We start from the raw sequence: 22,622 nt of genomic DNA on the forward strand, positions 1-22,622 counted from the left end.
TTCTGTTCTCTCTTCTTCCTTAGCATCAGTGCTTTAATTCTTGGCAATGCATTTTCCAAAAGTATGATGGATGTTCAGTTTTGTTCTTTGTTGGTCCGGAGTAGTGTAAAAGTGACAAGAGGAGATTGAAAGAAATCAGCTGAACAGATTGCAAAGACAGCCTCATCTAGAGTGCATTGCAGTAGTCTAAAGAAATGGTGATGAAGGCACAGGGCGCTGCAACATGATCCTCTCACCCATGTAGGACCACAATTTATGTAAACATTCAGCTACATGTCTTATACTCTATGTATATATTTGTAAGTAAATAACTTAACAAATATATATTATCTTATCTATAAAATAAATGCAATTAAATAAAACATTAAAACTAGTATAATGAAAATATGGGAAACAGAATTAACAGGTTTGGTGATAAAAATTATTTTTGCTCTTTTTCTAAATTTTATGAAAATGGGAGCCTAGCCTTCCCCTTGGGTGTGGGGTGCAGTAGGAAGACCTTCAAAGATTCCTCTGTTGCTGATCCAAGTAATCGGGCAGATTTGTAGTGGGAGGCCCTAAGTCATTCAGGTTTTGAAAGATCAACACAAAGATCTCTATATGGATAGTCTGTTTTTTCAGTATAGGTAATCCTCAACTGTATAGGTAGTCAGTTGTCAAGTATTTGAATGTAAGTCATGTGACCATGGGATTGCTGTAAGTGTGAAAAATGGTCATAAGTCACTTTTTTCAGTGCTGCTGTAACTATGAACAGTCACTAAATGAACTGTTGTAAGTCAAGGACTATCTGTACATAATGTATAGTACATGTGATTCCCCATATCTTGCAATGGCCCAATAATCTGAATCCTACATTTTCCAACAGTTGCAAATTCTGGGCACTGTTTAGAGGTACGTCTGGGTAAAATCATTTGTAGTAGTCAAAGTAGGTTCTAACTAAGTGTAGAGAGCCATTATATATATTGAATGTAATATATTCAAAGAATATTCAAAGGTATATTCTTCATACAAATTGTATGTGAGTGAATAATACACAAAAATACATGCATCAGAAATGATGTATGTAAAAGTACATATGAATGTTCATGTACAGTGTGTTACAAGAATGCTCTGAAGTGAAGTTAATGCTGGAAAGTCATTGAATAAAACCAAAATTGAAAGTTGTGCTGTCTCTGTGGAAACCACAAAGATTCATTGCTTTCAATTGGATCACGTTTGGAAACTATTTCTAAACAAAAGTTTAATCAGATGAGAGGAAGCTGCTGTGTGAAAATAATAATGAAAAAGATTGATCACTTATAGAAAGAGGAGGAAATTGGTGTTAATTTCTGAAACAAACACTGACATTTGAAGAGTGAAGGTGGAGGAAGCTATGTGCTTCACATTTCAAGAAAGACAAGGCTGATACATAGCCTTTCCTCCTCCTCCTCCTCCTGTATTCAGGGCATCAAATACCTATGGTATTAAGAAATCAATCGTTTCACAATTCATTTTTACTGCAGATGTTGCTGTATGGCTGAAGGAATGCTAATGCTGTCATAGATCTCTGTTGCCAGTGGAAAGTCAACTGGAGGTCATATGTTTAAGATGCCCTTTCTGTGTTTTAAATGCAGAGAAATGTCTATGCCTTCATCTCTAGTTTGTCAGATTAGGACATGCCCTTGGCTCTTCCAACAGCTCAAGGCACATTCTGCTGTATACTTAATATTCTATGAGCATCTTTCCGCTAGTCCTAAATTTCTTCTGATTAGATAAATTTATTTTAAATGTTCCAATTATATTTACAGCAAGATGTACATAGATTTCTGCTTCTTGATCTTGTGATTGGGTGCTTGGGAATAATCACAACATTGATTAAGTTCAGAAACATGAAAAATGATTAGATATTAAATTTAAAATATGGTTTTAGGATTGCTGTAGGTTATTTCCCATTTTGGCTGACAATGTGTTTGTGAGCCTGGCCAAATGGCAAAAATATTTCCTTCTTTCTACACTTAGCATTTATAGGACAGTTCTTTGGTCTAGATCGGGGGTGGGGGGGATGACTGTGGCCCCATTACAATGTGTGGATTTTAACTCCCACAATTCTTTAATCACCAGAGGGAGTTGAAGTCTACAAGTCATAAAGATTCTGTAGTTGCCTAACTGTGGTCTGGATAGAAGCCTTAGCTAGTTGGAGTAGAACAGGAGTGTCAAACTCATGGCCCGTGGGCCGGATGCGTCATGTGCTGGTCCTGCCCCCACCCGGTTTAGCAAAGGGGAAAAAAGTCCTGATATGTCACGTGATGCTACCGTGACACCACAAGTTTGACACCCCTGGATTAGAACATACTGATGTATTGATATTCTTTTTGTTATTCAAAAAGTTTTTATTAGTCAAAAAAGGTTTATACAAATACATATCAGGTATGGTAAATTTTCATTTTTCTTATCTAAAATAAGAATTTTACTCAAATTTTTTAACACATACAACAGCCATAAGGCAAGCAGGTGACACGAAGTAGCTAAGTTTGCAAATTTTAAATACGTAATAAAGAAGAGTCAAGAATAAACAGAATATCGTACAAAAGAGAATAAGGAAAACCAACACAAATATCTTTATCACTTCCTAGTTTTGGATCTCAGAACTCTGGGTTCAGCCTGACCCAACTCCAGGGCCGCAACAGCGGCAGCCGCTTCAGCCCCATGATCTATAACCTCCCCTTCTTCAATTCCTGGGTCATCTGATTCCAGGAAGGCTTTGTGTTCCTCCACATAGGCCGTAGCCTCCGCAATTGTACTGATTTTTTTCGTAATGCCCTCCCGGAAAATCATTTGATGTATTGATATTCTATGAGATCCTTTATAGTAGCAGCCTTCCTGTTTATCATTCCTTCTCAATTCCACAATATCGCATTTCTCCAAATTGCCTTTATTATCTTTTTCTTGGCATCAAATTTCTTATGTGTTTACACCTAAAAACTCCCAGAGATCTGTCAGCTAGTTAGTATTCATTCTTTCTCCCTCCATGCTGTCACTTGTTGATGATATGTGTGTATGTATGTATATGAGTATAGTTTATGAATATGTATTTGTGTATATTTGTCTTCAGTTTTGCAAAAAAAAAAACTTAGATGCAGTTCTAAAAGTAATTGATTAAAAAATAAATTTAAATCTTCAGAAGCTTGTGGGTGCCACAGCACCAGATCCTATTGCATTACAGATGCCTGAGAGTTATAAATAGTGGCAAATGTTTGTTCAGTCACCATCCTAATATTGTTGACCATAGTATCTTAGTGTTACCTCACAGGGTTTGAATGATGGAAGATCAATAACACATACCCAAAGATAAATTGGAAACTTCAGGGACAAAACATTGAAGTGGCATGGAGATCATTTCAGTTGCTATCTAATGGGTAGTTTGAACTTGGGAGACAGGGCAAGATAAACACTTCTTACAAATTATCTCATTGTAGGGATAATTTGTAGGCTGTAGGACTGTTTCAGTTGCTTCCCAATAAAGCTAGAAACATTGTAATCTAAAGGAAAAGTTGATTTTAATCCCATAGTTTCCCAGCTGTTCTAATATTCATGGCAATACTTTGAGATAGGACAAGACACCGATTTTTGCATCCTGAGAACATTATTGAAACTTCAGGTCAATATGAGCCATTATAGTTTTCACAGTGATTGGGAATAATAGTATAGTGGATGCCATGTATATTGCATATGCCAAAAAGAAGCTTACTGCCCAGGGGTGAAATGCTCCCGGTTTGGACTCATAGCAATGGCAGCGGGTGGTTCGGAGAACTGGTAGCAACACCCCCCGCCATGCCCAGCTGAGCTGCACGATCACCAGAGTTGTTGTTTTTTTTTTTACTTTTAAAAGCATTTTTTCTTTGGCAGAAAAAATGCTTTTAAAACTAAAAAAAAGGCTCTGATCGTGCGGCTCAGCTGGGATCGTCAGAACCTTTTAAAAGCATTTTTTCTACAGCCTCTTCGGCTGAAGAGGTTGTAGAAAAAATGCTTTTAAAAGGCTCCTCTGGCAATCCCAGATGAGATGCCTGATCATCAAAGGCTTTTAAAAGCATTTTTTACAACCTCTTTGGCTGAAGAGGTTGTAGAAAAAAAGCTTTTAAAAGTAAAAAAAAAGTTGGCCACGCCCACCCTCATATTACCCCATCACCACCAAGCCACGCCCACAGAACTAGTAGTAACAAATTTTACATTTCACCCCTACTACTGCCTGCCAGAATTCATTTCCCCCCACACTGCCTCAAACTTGGAGCCATCTGGCTACTTACAGATAGCCCTTGTTAACAGCCCTAATTGGAAAGGACAGCTCCACTGCTAAGTGAAGCAGTTGCTAAGTGAGAAATCACATGCCATGTCTATGCTTCCTGACTGGAAAGACACAAGACTATGTACTTCGTTTCATACCTTTGGCTTTTGTTTTGTCTCCTACCCAGTCCCCTGCCTTTTGGATGCTCCAGTGCCTGTTTACTGTCTTATACACATCAAAATCCTTCTCCAATATCTCTGCTCTATGTGGGGAAGGGGGTGTCAGGTATAGGAGAGATTGTCTACAGAAATGATTTGCTTATTTTCTCTCCACTCTTCTTGCAGAGCAGAGAGATTGAAGAGGAAGAGATTTCAAGAAAATACAGTAGGCTGCTGGTATGATCACATTGCTTTCAATTTGTAGAAGAGTAACAGTAACAGTAACAGAGTTGGAAGGGACCTTGGAGGTCATCTAGTCCAACTCCCTGCAGAGAGCTTACTTTCTTGCAATCCCTTTCTCTCCAATTGAGGGAGTGAGGGAAAGGAGAAAAAAAGAGACCAGGCCCAGAAAAACAGATATTGACTATATGAAATATTCATAGAACTGCATTTTCCTTTGATTCTGATTAATATAATACATTTCACAATATAATTCATATTAAAATACTGTTTTTCAATATGCCTTATGAAACTTTCCGGTGACAAAATCCCTAAAGAGTACTTTCCCCTTTCATGAATTGCAATGAAAGTGGAAAATAAAAGATTATGATATTTGACTGAGGGATGTTGTGAAGGTCCTAAATCAGGGGTGTCCAAACTTGGTCCCTTTAAGACTTGTGGACTTCAACTCCCAGAGTCCCTCAGCCAGCAAAGCTGGCTGAGGAACTCTGGTAGTTGAAGTCCACAAGTCTTAAAGGGACCAAGTTTGGACACCCATGTCCTAAATGGTCATGGGATGTAATTTTTTTCACCATTGTCAGAACTTTGAACAGCTGCTAAATGAATGGTTGGTAAGTGATGGCTGCCTATATAGGCAGAGCATACAATTATTCTATTGAGCTATCATTTTTGGTTTAAAATAAGGCTGATTTACAAATGACAGAATTGCAGTTGTTAAAGTTATATTGTTTCTTAGGTAATAAAATTAACATTGCTCATCATAAATAATATTATATTATGGCATAAATATAAACATAAACATATCATTGCATTTGTACATGTTCTTTCCCCTAAGTCTATTAGCTGGATTTACTAAAAATGATTGCATTAGGGGAGAAAAGGAAGAGAGATTGAATCTGTATCACTATCTTGTTTACTATCACCACATTTGGTTCAGTTTCTTTGAGAACTTAATTCTTTTTGTTGACTTTTAAATACTTGCCAAGTCCAGTTCACAAACTGTCATCTGAGAAGTCAGAAATATGCATGTTCATATTTTAAGAGTCAGATTTGGGTGGGTGTTTATTCAAATCATTGTTGACTCCTGGCGTCTGCCTGGACAAGTCTCTACAATTATTTTGACAAGGTTTTGGGGAAGTGATTTACCATTGCCCCCTTCCTAAGGCTGTGAGAGAGTGACCAGCCCGAAGTCACCAAGCTGGCTTTGGGCCTAAGGTGGGACTAAACTGGTTTCTAGCCCGGCACATTAATCACTACACAAACTGACTCTCAAGAGACAGAATAATAGCTAAAGGAAAGATAAATAGTGACAGTGCTCACATGGTGAAACTAAAGGTGCTGTTTAAGGATGCCTGCCTGTCTGACAGTCTGTCTCTCGTCTGGCCTTTTCCCTTGAAACCTTCTCTTCACATTCATCCTCTCTCTCTTTTCTGTCTTGATGAAAGCAGGGAAGAGGCCTGATTGCCTTCACATCTTCAGTTCTCCCTGTAGGTTTCCTGTTATCCAAACAGGACAACTGAATGAGTTAGATTTCAAAAAAAGCAAAAAGAGGTGAATGTGGGAAAGGCAAGTGGATAAACAGCAGAATAGAGGCTGAAAAACTTTCAGAAAGGTCAAGGTGGGTGAATTAAAATATAACTAGGGTGGTCAAAATGTAGTTTGGCAGCAAGATGTCTAACATTAACTGGAAATGCATGCAGACTGTTTCATGTTCTTGCACCAAAAAAATTCCAGGGAATGTGCCAAATAAGCCCATTTTTCTGTCAAATAGCTACATTCCAAATTATAAAAATCATATTAATGTTTGCTTGTTTTTACAAAATAAACCTGCTCATTTGGCACTACTTTGCTGAAGGTTTCTGAATCCTGCCAATACCATACAAAGTTACAGATCAGAGGAGGATTCGGTCACTGTATTTCTTGCCTTGGCTGTTATAGCAAGAGACTTAATTTTACAGCACTGAAGGATAATCCTAGATGCAACATGTGCAAAGGCACCTCCTTCAACATAAATGTGTACAATCAGGCAGAAAAGATGTGAGCAAGCTAAAAGTGATGACTAATGGAACGATCATAAAATCAATTAGTTTTTAGCTATATTGTGCATTCTAGCCAAAAAGAAAAAAAGGAAAAATAGCAAGGAAGTTGGGGACAGAAATTCTAGTCCTAGAAGAATGCAATTGTTTTACAATGCCAATTCAATTGCAACATTTTCCTTAAACAACCTACCAACATTTTTCTTTAAATAACATATTAAGATATTTGATATCTTATCCAGAAATATTAATCCAATGGGCATTCATGAATTTTCAGGAAATGACCAAATCATAATTGGACAGAATTTAAAATATTAAAGAATGTTAATCCATTTTTCCCAAACCTTTAAAGCAAACTTTTAATCTGGCAAACTTTGTCCTTGCATCTCCAAAGGTTTGGTTTTATAAGGATAAGAACTCTATAGCCTCAGTGGTGGGCTTCCTTTTTTAGAATTCCTGTGGGAATCCAGGTGCATGTTCTCACCAGGTGAGTATGATTAAATGGATATATTCTCCCAATATCTTAAACCCAAGACTAACAGCACACAATGGCAGTGTTCCCACAACATAGTATGGGTTAACAATTATACTGCATTATGTCATGATGTTATAGCGCATTGTGTCAACCAGACTAAAACAGTGGTTTAGCTCATATCTTCCTGAATTATTCAAACCTAATCTAGCACGTGATATGAAGCATTTCGTTCTTATTCATGAATGAATTGCCCACCACCGGTGGAGCTTATAGAAGACATACTGTGGATCAGATGGTGCAAACTCTAATTCCAGGAAATGTTGCTGTTGCTTATGCCTCTCTTAATGGGAATGCTAGGACTAGTAATTAAGATTTTCTTTTAAAGAAGCCTAACTGTGAAGACCCAAGAGTTTGATTCAGAGTAAAATAAATCCTAGAATTTAGATTAACAGACCTTAGTGCAATATTTGTAAGACAAAAGCAAACAGTAATTTAAAGCAGTTTCTGCTTTCATCTCCCTCATACTTGTAGACTTAAAGTTTGAGCTAGCTGTCTATGTCTGTTTTCCATCTGCTCTGTGTTCTGATTTCTATGGTTGGATTTAAACAGATGGCTGTAATAACATGGATTTTTTTCACAACTCCATCGGAACTAAACTTTTTTTATCTAATTATTTGTTATCAAGTGTTCTGTTTATGGCCAGCAATATTTAAATATGAAAATAAACTAAAATAATTTGTCAGTTTAGCAAGTATCATATCTCTTTGAAATGAGCTTAAATTGAGCTTGTATGTCTTTATTTGGTATCACTCCAATCTTTTTTTTAAATTAAGATTATCATAATGTGAAAAAGAAATGAAAATGAAGATAGGGAAAGAAGAAGTACAAGGGAAAAGGGAAAAGAAAAACAAAAGCACCGGCTTCCAACATTTTTCAGAGCAATAGAATACTGTACAAAGTAAAATTACTGCTTTAACCTTTTCTAGTAAATACTAGTCATTTCTACTACAACAAACTAATCACCAAGTCCTAAAGTCAAGATTATTTTTCAGCTTCAAGCATGAAGTGTAGAAGCAATTTTCAGATAGAAACAAAACTAGATATATTCTTTTCTCTGATTAAAACAGTTAATTTTGCCATCTCTTCTAACTCCATCACTTTGTCTTCCATCCAAGGGGATTAATGAATCTTTCCATCTTTGCACATAAGGAGTTCTCACTGCAGTCAACCTACAAGGACAAAGATCCATTTTTTTCAAGTTCCTTGTCTAAAGAAAGTCTAAGCCCTAAAAGGAAAACATCTTTTAAGTTTATATCCATTTTTTAAAAATTCTCAATTCAAATATAAATCTGCCCCCAATATTTCTTTGCTTTATTACAAGTTCATCCAAGATGATAAAAAGTTCCTTCTTTGCAGTTACATTTGCAACATACATTTGAGAAACCTTTATAGATCTTTGACAATTATCAGGTATTAGATATCAACAATGCATAATTTTGTAAAAATGTTCTTTTAAATTATAGTTCAGTGTAAATTTTAGATGAATTTGTCACGTTTTCCCATTTTCCCAAACATCATATTATAGCCAAAGTTTTTTGCCTATTGTATCATACAGTGTTTCACATATTTATAAATCTTGGCAATAATATGTTCTTTAGCACACAATAAAAATTCAAATTCACAGTTTACAGATTTAAACTCATAACTTTTTTGTTTAGATTTCTTTCAGTTGTAAATACATAAGCCATTGACAGATACCTCCTTCTGATTCCAACTCTTCTTTTGAGATTAGGTTGATATTGTGGCATGTAGAAACACTAAAAAAAATCTATATAATTTAACTCTTCATTGGAATATTAGCAAAAACATTCATTTATTTGTTTGCCAAAACATATATGCAAAATATATTTCCAGTCTACATGTTTTATTGCACATTTATATATATTATCTATTTACAAATGACAGGTTTTATATATTGCCTATTTTTGCCTAACTCTCTCCTTAAGGGACGGAATCTTGCATAGATCACATTTTCCCAACATGAAAACTGCCTCACTACCACATGTAACAGAGTATTAACCTGATAATTTTGCTCTTCTCGTGAAGAATTAGATGTAAGTATGTAGGATTTTCCCCCCATTAATGTTTTAACTGCACACTGAGAACCGGTGACAGAATTAGATACTATCAGAGTGATCAATTGTATTATAATCCAATTTCCTATTGACTGCATTTCTTTCTTTTTCCTGCTTTGTTGCTTGGAATAATTGAATCTCCTGCTCTGACAGATCATGTTAGTTTAGGGGCTAATTTATTGCCCTCTTTCTTGGCACTCAATTCTGGCCACTGTTACATCCATTTGGGAAATAGCCAGCCGTTTGCTGTATGGGTTGTTATTTTTTCAAGATTGACCTTGAGGCCTGCGTATCAAATACAGCCTCATACATCATCTTGTGGCTTCCATTATTACTCTTTCAATGTTGGATGGATTTTTAAAATTATTTGATTTTTGTTTTGGCTCTATTGCTAATCCTAAATAATGTCTGTTTTTAGGATCAGAAGAAATGCTAATGGCTCTGTTACAAAATAATATTTAGAGTGAGTTTTAAAAATCTTGTTCCCACTTCCTTTCTTAGTCTTATTGCTTGATCTTTTCTTGGTGCCTCCCAGTAAACTGGATGCTTAGTTGGCTATGTGAGCAGATGCTTAATTCCTCTGCACACACATGGACACACACAATGTTTCAGGGTTGGATAAGGACACACAGATTTTTCAGGCACCTGGTGATTTTCTTTAGAGGATTTTTTTAAGGATTAGTGTGTCAGAGTGAGCTGCATAGAATAATTCCTGCATCAAGCTTTACTTTAGATACAAAATCACCAGACATTGTAAACTAACTTCTTTGTATTTTTCAATAAATAAACTTACTTACTGTTGGCTGTTGGCTGCTAAGTAGTGATATACTCTGCTCAATAAGGGGCCAAAAGAAACTGGCAGTTTAAATGAAGACACCACTACCAGATGGATTCATAACTGGCTGACCAACCGCACTCAATGTGTAGTCCTCAATGGAACTACATCCCAAGGCTCTGTTTTAGGCCCAGTACTCTTCAACATCTTTATCAATGACTTGGACGAGGGGATAGATGGGGAACTCATCAAATTTACAGATAACACCAAGCTGGCAGGAATAGCCAACACTCCAGAAGATAGGCTCAAGATACAGAAAGATCTTGACAGACTAGAACATTGGGCACTATCTAACAAAATGAAATTCAACAGTGAAAAAAGGCCAAAAAAACAAAATGCTTTTTTAGGCCAAAAAATGTTTTTTTAGGCCAAAAAAACAAAATGCACAGGTACCGTACCTTGCTCAATAGTAGTAACTGTGAGAGGGATCTTGGAGTCCTAGTGGACAACCATTTAGATATGAGCCAGCAGTGTGCAGCAGTTGCCAAAAAAGCCAACACAATTCTGGGCTGCATATACAGAGGGATAGAATCAAGATCACGTGAAGTGTTAATACCACTTTATAATGCCTTGGTAAGGCCACATTTGGAATATTGCATTCAGTTTTAGTCGCCATGATGTAAAAAAGATGTTGAGATTCTAGAAAGAGTGCAGAGAAGAGCAACAAAGATGATTAGGGGACTGGAGGCTAAAACATATGAAGAACGGTTGCAGGAACTCGGTATGTCTAGTTTAATGAAAAGAAGGACTAGGGGAGACATGATAGCAGTGTTCCAATATCTCAGGGGTTGCCACAAAGAAGAGGGAGTCAAACTATTCTCCAAAGCACCTGAGGGTAGAACAAGAAGCAATGGGTGGAAACTAATCAAGGAGAGAAGCAACTTAGAACTAAGGAGAAATTTCCTGACAGTTAGAACAATTAATCAGTGGAACAACTTGCCTGCAGAAGTTGTGAATGCTCCAAGACTGGAAATTTTTAAGAAAATGTTGGATAGCCATTTGTCTGAAATGGTGTAGGGTTTCCTGCCTGGGCAGGGGGTTGGACTAGAAGACCTCCAAGGTCCCTTCCAACTCTGTTGTTGTTGTTGTTGTTGTTGTTGTTAAGTGATTGTTTTGTAGAGCTGACAAATAACAGTTTTGACAAACAGCATTTTGTTGTTTATGGATATTGAGTCAGCTCTAAAGGCAATCACTAGGAGGGCTGAATGCTAACCCTTCCCTATTGAGTCTGTTTCTGAGTAATAAATCAATCAATATTGTATATACTACATCATTGTATAGACAAATAATTCCTCCAGGGATTATTCTTGGAACTTCCAATGGTTCAGGTCAGTGGGAAGTGCATAGTTTGTTTCTTTCCATCTTGGATCTACCACTACAGCATGGTATTCTATTTTTCAGAGCTACTACTGTATTGAGATTACTAAACCAGTGTTCCTGAGATTAGAATAGAATAGAATAGAATTTTTATTGGCCAAATGTGATTGGACACACAAGGAATTTGTCTTGGTGCATATGCTCTTAGTGTACATAAAAGAAAAGATACCTTCATCAAGGTACAACATTTACAACACAATTGATGGTCAATATATCAATATAAATCATAAGGATTGCCAGCAACAAAGTTACAGTCATACAGTCATAAGTGGAAAGAGATTGGTGATGGGAACGATGAGAAGATTAATAGTAGTGCAGATTCAGTAAATAGTCTGACAGTGTTGAGGGAATTATTTGTTTAGCAGAGTGATGGCCTTCGGGAAAAAACTGTTTTTGTGTCTAGTTGTTCTGGTGTGCAGTGTGCATATATTACTAATAATATAGTAAAAGTATTTCACTGGTGCTACAGTCAGGCTTGTCCCAGCTTGGGCATTTGGGAAAGAAAGACTCTCGACTACATTTGTAGCAAAAGATATACTAGTCAAATGGTTACAACATAAGCAAAGCTGGAACTGAATATTTCTGCATAAAGTCTGCTCTTTTCCTCTTCTCCTTTGCCCTCCCCCTTGACCACTGCATGGTGTCCAATAGTATTCAAATTTGTTGTTTTGGCAACAGTGTTGAGATTTGTTGCCTCTTTGGTTGGCTTTCACATTTCATTCTCATGCTCATATCCTTGGATTGGCTGGTCTGTTTCGGATTGGCATCTCTAGTTCTTGTTATCATACCAACCCCCTTTACACTCCCATTCTCCCCCTCCCCATGTTTTATGCCAGGATGCTAGCAAAGTGAAGTAGGCTGAAGCGTTTATGATAGCAGACCTGACAGCTACTGTCAGCCAGGAACTGCTGCTTCCCTGGTTTTTTTTGTGACCCCTTCCAGTTTTCTTGCCTGATCAAAATAATCAGAGCCTGACTTACTTGTAGTTACGTTTACACAGGGTGGATGTATCTTGTCATCAATATGCTAAGGTAGTCACAAAGAGAATTGGGTGAACTGTGGACCTGCTGCATGATAGAAGTAAAGGCTAAGTAAAGTAAAGGCTAAGCTTAGAGTTGAAAGAAAGAACACAGATAATTTGCTTCCAGGACTCTCTGTTTGCTTTGCCTTGAGAGGAAACATTGAAGCCTGGCTTGGAAACAGACATGCTTGAGGAGTTTGATCTTTGTGAATTCCAATAGAAACTGCCCCTTACAGGCTAACGAGCCCATTGGAATGTCACTTTCTTTCTGATTCTGCTCTTCTCCAAGCGTTGCTGCTCAGTGCTTGGCTCAGAAATCCATATCAATTTATTTTTAAAAAAAAAACTCTTGGCAATTGTAGTTGGGAATGGAATTGACCTCTGTCCTCTGGAATCAAGTGGAGTAAATTCATTCAAAAAAAAAAAAAGAGTGAACTCAAACAAAAATATCCTAGATTGGAAATGAATTCATGCATTTCTACTGATGGCGTGTTAGTTGCTATTCTCATAATGAGTGAAATATGTATTTTAAGGTCTCACGTATATCAGTGTCCATTTATTTTCTTTGATGTTTTATTGTTATGGAAACAGCACTAGGAAAGAACTACAGGGTCAACTAGTGGTGACATCTGCGTCTCCAGAAAAAGTGTTTCTAATGGGTTTCTTTTTAGTTTTCATACTTCTTAATGGAACTTTTAAAACTTATCCAGTCCTATCTGCTGAATTTCTCCGCCTTCTGTTCTACTCCCATTGTGAAATGTTTACTATCTAAGATGTAAGGGCACAGAAATCATTTCCCCCATAGTGCTACGTGTTTGCTGCATACAGACGAAACAAAATAAATCAGTGCACAGGTGCAAAGAATTTGGTTTTTTTTAGTAACTCCACATCTCCCTCTTGCTTGCTTTTACTTGAGATACAACTAGTCAAGCATTTTATTTCTAAAGTGGCCAATAATATATTTTGGAATTTTCACAGTGCAATATAAAATTATTTCTTCTCAGCTAGTATTTGGTGCTGCGAACATACTAAAGAATTTTAAAATCTGGACTGCCAAAGTGAAATGAATGCAGCATCCTATACCCTTCAGAAATTTATCAAAGCAATTGCTTTCTTGTGTATTTTATGTCTTGGCACTTTTGGTATCACCTAGCCTAAAGAATAGAGAATTGGTAATAATTGTTGATAGATTTATTCTTTATTATTTGTAAAAACCTTCTAAGCCAGTGGTTACGATTACATCGTGTGATAACAATTTCAGTAAATTAATTTAGTGGAGAATTAATTCCCTTTTTCTGTCTTGAAGATCCTGCCAATCAGATTTCGTTAGGAATTTATGTATTGGTTTTATAAAACAGAAGGATCAAAATCTTTCACATAAAAGTGTGTCCTGTGTCTTCACAAAACCTGGTTTTGAAAATCCACTAGAAAAAAACTGCTGAAAAACAATTAAATAGAAAAACTTGACATGTTTCATTAAAAACATGTTTTCACAATTATATTTTATAAATGGCAGTAACATCTCAGAGCTGAAGGAATAATTGAATACAATGGTAAATCATATGTGCTGAGTATTTGGTGTTTATTATTCATGATACAATTAATCATCTATTATCATCTGCTATCTGATCCATTGCTTAGTTCTTTTATTAGGAGAAGTAGTTAAACTATCTGACATCCAATAAACTAGCTAGAATCCAAAAACAGATTATGTTTTTTGTTTTGAGTTGTAAGGAGTGGGACAAACCAAGAATTTTTGGTTTCTGGTTAGTTTCTAGTTAGTTTATTTCTCTTGGGTACTAGTGAAAAGGGTGCTACTAAGGAGCGATGTTGGTATGCTCAATAGTTCTGGTTTATTTTTATATCCATAATAGACCTCATGGGTCCTATACCAAGATCTAAATCTGTAAACGGAATGAAGGGATATCTGAAATTTAAGGGGTAAATCAGCAGCAAGCAATGGAGCAGGCAAATTGTGCCAGGAATGATTTTATGTACTTTTTATTTATTTATTTATTTATTTATTTATTTGATTTGATTTTTATACCGCCCTTCTCCCGAAGGACTCAGGGCGGTGTACAGGCATAATAAAACCGACAATACAATATACAAGTTTAAAATACGATTTAAAAAACTTATTTAAATTAGCCCAATGATTAAAATTTACCATACTAAAAAACCCCGTTTAAAATTAATAAATTTAACATTAAAATCCCAATTTAAGCCAGCCCCGCGCGGATAAAAAGATGAGTCTTGAGTTCGCGACGAAATGTCCGAAGGTCAGGTATTTGGCGTAAACCCGGGTACTTATTTGTTTCTATGTTCTATTTTAATTTCCTATTCTTATTTATACCAAAGTGAGGCAGTGATAAATCTGTAGTTTCAAGGTTTTATTAAAAAAAATAAAACAAATTATGTAGCGCATGAAAGAACACTTGCAGTTAGACGATTGCGTAGATTTTAATCTTAAAATATGAAATTAACAACTAGAGCAAAAGACATTTGCTACTTGCTTTCATCAGCTTCAAGAATCATGGAATTTCTTGCTTTCTATCCAAAGAAGGCTCTAGAACCTGCCAGGTGACAATTCAAAGCTGGAGAGCTCAATGCAGAGCTGTCCTGAGAGTTCATAAATTGTGGAGCCTGGATTAGGAAGAGATCAATTATTTTAATAGTGTAAATTACTAAAAGGCAATAAAAGCAAAAGTAGGTTTCTCTTGCAATACCTACTTTTTACATTTTATGGTTAATAACTACCATGTTTATTAATACTAGTTTTAGCTTTATAATAATAGAAACTGTTGCTTATTACACTTCAAAAACTATAGTTCAAGGAATTATCTGAAGATGGTTATATAGTCACTGAGCAGATGGCTTTAATTACATCCACGAAAGAGCTGATGCTTATCATCATCTTTGAGCGCTTCATAGCCAGGCCTTCACCAGGTCAGAGTGCTTCTGGGCTGTCCTTCTTAGTAATCCATTATATAAGACTTTGACAAGACTAAGAGAGTGAACGGACAGCTTTCCCACCCCTTTTCTTAGTATAAAGTAAAGCAATATTGTTTCAGCAGCACAAGTTGTTGTTCCTGTATTTTTTATTTTTATTTTCTGGCAACAGAACCTCTTTTCTTTACCAGAGAGATATTAACATGCTGGACAGAATTCAGAGAAAAGCCACAAAAATGACAAAGAGCTGGAGAGAGTAACTTCACAGAGACCTCTGTGCCAAGCCAAAACTGTATAGTTTCAGGATGATGAAGAGAAAGGGGCACAGGAACAGGCTGTATGTTTCCAAATGGATTTGAATATGAATCAGAGAAGGGGGCCTTGTTAGGGAAGTTGCAAAGTGGAATTGTTTCCTTGTGGGAGAGATTATGAAAGCCTGGAGAAGCCTGAGGCTGAAGCAGGGCAAGCAAACATTATTTTGCATTATAGGGAACATTGGGGCACAGCGGGATGTGCTCCTGGGTGAATAATCATGCATCTGTACAGTTCAAAGGCTGATATTCCTCCCCCTAAAATAATGATTTGATCCAAATCAAAAAATTGATGCTCAGGTGTGTATAGTTTTGTTTTCTAAATTATATGTATCTCTTCAAAATAATTTATTTTGATTTGGTAGGCATGTTTATTACATCTGATTATGCCAATATATTCTGCAAATATTGCAGTGTTTAAGGTGTGGTACTTCTCTGTCGGAGTCACTGTATATACTTGGCTTAAAATAAAATCAAACCACATTTTCCAAAAGTATCAGAGTTCAAGTTCAGAGAAATCATGCAGATCAGATGTTGTTTGTAAGTAAAATTCTTCAGCACAATAAAGGTTACTGCTGTTAAAATAACTATGGATCAAAATTTGCTGTTAGAAAATAAAATTCAAGTTAACAAGACATGGTTGGTTTGCTAATTTCCAAAGTGCCAATGAAAGATTAGCATTTTTCTGGTACATTGTTTTGTGCTTCTGAGTGACATACTAAGAGTTTCCGTCCCAAAAATAGCTGCACTGAAGTAAAACTTATTTAATTTTAATGTTTCTATGTACTTGATGTCCCTTTGCAATTACATTTAAACATTACATTATGGCATCAAATTTTACATCAGTTCCAGACACTTGCACAATGTTTATGCTTCAGGTTCTCTTTTTTTATGCTAGCCTCAAATCTCTTTGTAGAGCTAAAACCATTTTTTCTCACATCCTATTATAATTGACATCTTAATTTTGTGTATTATTTTTCTTACCAACAGCACAAAAGTCTTGTATGACCTTCCAATAAGGTTTTTTTTTGGGGGGGGGAGGCACATGTTTCCCTACAATTCAGAGAAAGTAGACAACTTGTTTTTCACCCAAGTTTCTGGTTTTGAAAGGCTTTTCAATTTTTTTATTTTTTTTTTGTTTAGCACATAAACAGATCATGGAGCCCTGAACTCAGTGTGATTTTAGGACAATAGCCTTACTGGCTGACACAGAGTCTGACTGGGTCTTGGAATGCTGAGTTTGGGTACTAAAGTCTTCCAGTGCTCCCTGCCTGGTAAATCTTTGCCAGCACAAATTTGTGCTTCCATTATGTTGCTATTTAGATGCCTTCACATGCTAAATATCCTTGTTTTCCCTCTCTGTGGTATGTTTTCAGATGAATCACAAGGAAGTAGACAATTGCGGTATCTTGCTCACATTCCATTGCCCTTTTTTATTTCTTTTCTCACTTTGCTTTCTAATTTCCCATGCTTCTTTCTTCGTCTTTTTGCAGAATGCTGAAGGACCAGCATGCAACTATCTCTAGTATATCCACTTCCTCTTTTCTTTTCTTTTCTTGGCAAAGACTTAGGTCACCTTGCAAATAAACTTTTATTTATTTTATTAACAAAGTTAATTTTTCAAGAGAAGTTCTTAACCTTATTCCTGCCACTCCCATGTACTTTATGATAGCATGCTATTACTTATATCAAAATGTCTAAAAATGTGTGCTATGCATGTTTGATAAGCATGCTGATTTCTATTTTCCATCAAAATATAGCCAGGGCTGCAATACAAAGACACGTTCCAAATCCTTCAGTTGCTGTTTACTTGGAGAGCTTATTCTTACAAATGTGGAAAAGTAACCTTAGTTATCAGAAGAGACCTGTGCTTTGCAAATGAAGTGTGGAATAAAAAATGTGCTAAATAAATAGGCTGTTCGGATGGTTATGATGTGGCAGTACAGCAGTGTCTTCCAGAAGTAAACAGCCATGTTCAGAACACATCCTTGGAGTCTGTGTAATTTTTTAACAGAGCTGAAAAAAGCAGAGAAACCACAGGAAAAAATTTACTAACAAGAGGCCCAAGATGCAGATTCTAAAATATTTTTGTCTACCTGCCTGAAGAAAGCTATCTAGGTAGAAAAGAGGAGGAGAAGGTGGACTCAACAGGGTAATTTATAGTATTTGATCAACAGAAGACTGGAATATGAATCCCAAAAGTCATCACAAAATACTGTGATTGGCTTAATTTTGGGAGCTGTTTTGATACAGAGTTGCAATGATGTAACTACTTCCTCTTTTGTTCTTAAATCCCCAGAACATTTTTGAATATCCACTGCCTTGAAACTGGCTTCTGGGAGGAAGGGAGCTGCATTCCTGTGGTTTGTAAACCACCCCCACCAGTCTTTGAAGGGATGTACAACTGCACCAATGGCTTTGAGCTTGACAGTCGGTGTGTTCTTAGCTGTGGTCCACAGAGTAAGACGGTAAAGACAACTTTATGGTCAGTTCGCAAATAGGCCAGGTTTCCTTTGGGTTGTGAGGTTGAATCTTGACCCATATGGCAGCCCCAGTTTCAGTTTTACCAAAAGTTGATTGCCATATTTTGCCCTGCTTGCTGGCATCTCTTGAATTTGGTTTATTGCATAATAAAAAGAGAATAAGCAACTGGGCCTGTCCAGCAGAATTTATGTTTCTGCTCTTTCCATGAATTCCTTATAAAAAACCATTCTATTGTATTACTCATTAATGAATTTAAAATACCAGTAGTCCTTGCTTAATCACTGCCATTCAAATTTATGACATTGACCTGGGCCTGGCACGTTTTTTTCTTTGTCCCCCCCCCCCCTTCCCTTGTAGATCAGAGAGATAGCAAGGAAGAAAATAATCACAAGAGAGTAAATAGGCCCATAATGGAGAATACACATTGAAAGGTGATCCTTGGGGCTGCGATCTGCAAATGTGCTATTCAGACAGCCCAGTCTATTCCCATTGTGTGTCTATGGTGTCACAGTGGTTAGAGTGCAGTACTGCAGGCTACTTCTGCTGCTTGCCAGCTGCCTGCAATTTGGCAGTTCAAATCTCACCAGGCTCAAGGATGACTCAACCTTCCATCCTTCCGAGATGGGTAAAATTAGGACCCAGATTGTTGGGGGCAATATGCTGACTCTGTAAACCGCTTAGAGAGGGGCTGTAAAGCACTGTGAAGCAGTATATAGGTCTAAGTGCTATTGCTATTGCTTCTTGTTCTGTAACCCCTCCAATTGCACTGCTATACTGGGTGTGTGTGTGTGCAAAAATCCCAAACAGTTCAGACACAGGAAAGATTGCCTACACAGATCACATGATGCTTTTTTCTCCCCGCCTTCCCAAAGTGGAAAGATTGTAGAGGAAGGGATTACAAGAAAGTATGCAGGCATACAGTGGGTGGGGACTACACTGAACTATCTGTCTAGTGTGTTTATGGCTGCCAGTACCAGTCCTTACTTTTGATGTGTATACCCTGTTGTGTGCCTGCTTAATCTCTTGTAATCTTTTCTTCTATAATGCATGTAAATACATTAATTCCCTTGCTAATTATTGCAAAGGTTGGGGAGGAAACAAAAGTTGCAGTCACATGGTTTTCCACTTAGCAATCATTACACTTAGTGATGAAGTCATTTCCAATTTGTGATCGCTAAACAAAAGACTGCCTACATTTATTTTTCTTGATTTTGAATTCATAGTAAATGTTAAATCTCCAAGGATTACATCAGTATGTGTGTTGGAAGACTGAAGAATACATAACACTTGTTCAAAAAGCTTACATTCAGTACTTGAGGGACTTCCAGTAAACATCATGGCACACTGATATCCGTAAATGAAGGGACAACATTATGGCTGAAATCAGCATCTGAACACTGGTCCAGACTGCCAAACTCTCTTGTGAAAAAGGAGAGATCACAAAATTACTTAAATGTACTCTGGATACTGTTTTTGTGAATAAAAGAAAGGAACCAACATTTTTGCAATTGGCTTGAGATCAATGGGAATCACAGGATTCCATCGAAGTTATAACCATTAATGTACCCTATATGGACTATATGGATGACATTGACTATAGTGAAATGGTAACAAAGAGGGACTTTAAATTCTGTACAGCTCATGAATTAATCTGGTTCTTTTATGTTTCAGCTTTCCATTCTTTGCACTAAAAATGGCTTGTGGACAGAGGAATTTAAATTATGTGAAGAACTGCAGGGAGAGTGTGCACCACCGCAGGAGCTTAATTCAGTGGAATACAAGTGTGAACAAGGTTATGGAATTGGTAAGGTAAACAGTTTCTGATCATCCCATTCACCTAAACTCTCCTGTCAAGTTGTTTGCTGATCTGTGGAACAGGCTATATTTAAGGCTTCAATTTTTTATTTTTTTTTAAATTAAGGGTATATACTGTTTATATTTTATGTCACTGTAAGATAGGTGGTATATAAATTGAATAAATATTTGTGCCATCTCCATTTTCTTTCTACTTGAGCTTTCTATTGCTGTTTTAAAATCAAATATTCTGCTTAGACATTTATATTTGCTAAACATATGAGTGTTTTAATATGAGTGAGGTTTTAACACAAACAGAGCTGAGCAATCCTAATAGAAACAAGAAAAGTATTTATGATTTTTCTTTTTCCAGTGTAACATTCAGGTATTCACAAGTAGGTCCCAAAGACAAACAACAAAAACATATTTCTCTCTTTGATTCATATTAAATATTTACCTGGAAGCCAGAAAGAATGGAAGGTGTTGTTGATAGAAAAAGAATTGGTGTAATTCTAAAAAGGAAAAATGAAATAATATGCAAAGGGGTACACAGCCTAATCCTTACTCATGTCTCCCAACTGTAAACTGTATTTTTAAACCAAATAGTATTAAACCTTTGAATTTTCCTTCACTGAGATTAAGCTGATGAAAAAACATTTTCCTATCCCTGAAGAGGCTTTTCCAGGAGATTAGTACATGCAGAAGCGTCTTAGATATAGAAGAAGAATTCATTATTCACAAAGGTTGGAAAGATTAATAGAACTGAGAAGCTTGCTGTGATTTGTTAAGTTATCAGAAAGTGACTTTGGGAAAGAAGACCAACACTAAATCAACCATAAAAAATGATGAATCTCTATTTAGTTTACAAAAAGAAGAAAGAAAAATAAAAACTAAGGAGAAAAAAGTAGAAAGAAATTCTGTGTTTAATCATTAAGTCTTGATCCAATAGAATATTGATCAGTTTTGCCATTATGTCAGTAAAGATATAGTTAATGGAATCAAGAAAAAAAGAGTAACCAAGATAATAAAATCAATAGTCAATCCTTTTTAAACATTATCTGGGGTATGCTGTAAGCATGTAAAGAAACTTCTGTTGGGTTAATATTATCTTAAGATCATACTAAACTTAACATTGATTGACTTCTGGGTAATGCCATCTAATGATTATGTGTTGATATTTTTCTAGCCATGCTTCTAGATTTTTCAAACAGCTGAAATTGAAGTTGACAAAGAATAAATAGCTGCAATAAATAGCTTTGAAATCTATACTCTGTGATAGTTAATAGTCTTTAAGACGATTAACCATGGATTTTTAATGTAGGCTAATTTTATTCTCTGCATATAATTGATATATATCCAATACTCTTGGTTGCTTGTTAAAATTACTGTAGAATTTGAATAATCTAAAATGCTTCTCCATATTGATATATAAATCAGGAGCTGTACATGAAGCTAATGTATCTGGATCAAACCGTGAAATAAAAAAAACCTTTTAATTGAACATACTGTCATTGCACAGTTTTAATTGAAGGGTCCTTTGTGCTCTTTGAGCTTGCTTGTTATATTGCAAAACTTTCATTACCCAAACTAGGTAACATCAACAGTGCTACAATAATCACAGATAGAACAATAATAGATAGAAATCTCTTATTTTCTCTCTGTTCTTATCTGAATAAGATCAACTTTTTCTTTTTTGTTTCTGTGCCATGATCTCCTATGTCTGCTTTGCAGCCTTTCGTGTTGAAGTTATGGTTAGAGCTTTGCCTAAAAAGGAAACCAGGCCCAGAGAATCTTGATCTTGACCACTTACATCCCAAAGAAATGAAGGTCCTCTGAGTACATAGATTAATCTTTATTTTGCCAAATAATTTTATTAAGCGTTATACATGAAAAGAGTAAAAGTCAATAAAAACTACCAAAACTACAAGCAGAAAACTGCAAAAAGGTCGAGGGGGTGGGGCGAGGGGGTAAAAAAGGGGAAAGTAAAAAAAGAATTAACTTTACAGCTAGTAAAAATAATTTTAATAGCTTATCACTGTCTCTACAAAAAAAAAAGGAATAAAGCAAACTGTCTTCTCCTCATAGCTCCTCTTTTAACTGAGGTAAAATCAAAATGCTACGTTCACCAAAATTTTGTCAGCAAAAGTCCAGAAATGGCAACCGTGTAACTATTTCTTCTTTCAATCTCAATCCAACATGCCAATCTAATAAATCTCTCATGATTTTTTAAAAGTATTCTTTAAACCCTTTCAAAAACAAAAGTCACAGAGGTCATTTGCTGCTTATCAGTATTTCAAAGCAATACTCTTCCATTTTGACTTCCAAAGCATGCTGCCTGTTCATTGGGGGCTTCCAAAGGCTTGTAAAGTCTTTTGGGGCTTTTGGAGCCAAAATTATTTGGGGTTTCCAAAGAACAAAGCATATTCACACACAGAATTGTATAGGATGAGTGGTGGTGGTGAGGAGGTAATATTGTGCATGTGCAACTTTTGCAATGCAGAACATTTTGCATGTTTTTTTTTTTGCTTAAATATTTACTTCTTCTA

At 36.2% G+C, this 22,622-nt stretch overlaps 1 protein-coding gene across 1 annotated transcript in view; it reads left to right on the forward strand.

Moving 5' to 3' along the window:
• PAPPA2 (pappalysin 2) overlaps positions 1 to 22,622 on the forward strand; it is a 158,444-nt gene that overhangs the window by 117,004 nt on the left and 18,818 nt on the right. The window contains exons 17-18 of the mRNA XM_058177494.1: positions 18,098 to 18,266; positions 19,954 to 20,086. Coding sequence (XP_058033477.1) covers positions 18,098 to 18,266; positions 19,954 to 20,086 — 302 coding nt within the window. The remainder of the gene's footprint in view (positions 1 to 18,097; positions 18,267 to 19,953; positions 20,087 to 22,622) is intronic.

Source organism: Ahaetulla prasina, chromosome 3, assembly GCF_028640845.1.
Source record: "Ahaetulla prasina isolate Xishuangbanna chromosome 3, ASM2864084v1, whole genome shotgun sequence".
NCBI lineage: Eukaryota > Metazoa > Chordata > Lepidosauria > Squamata > Colubridae > Ahaetulla > Ahaetulla prasina.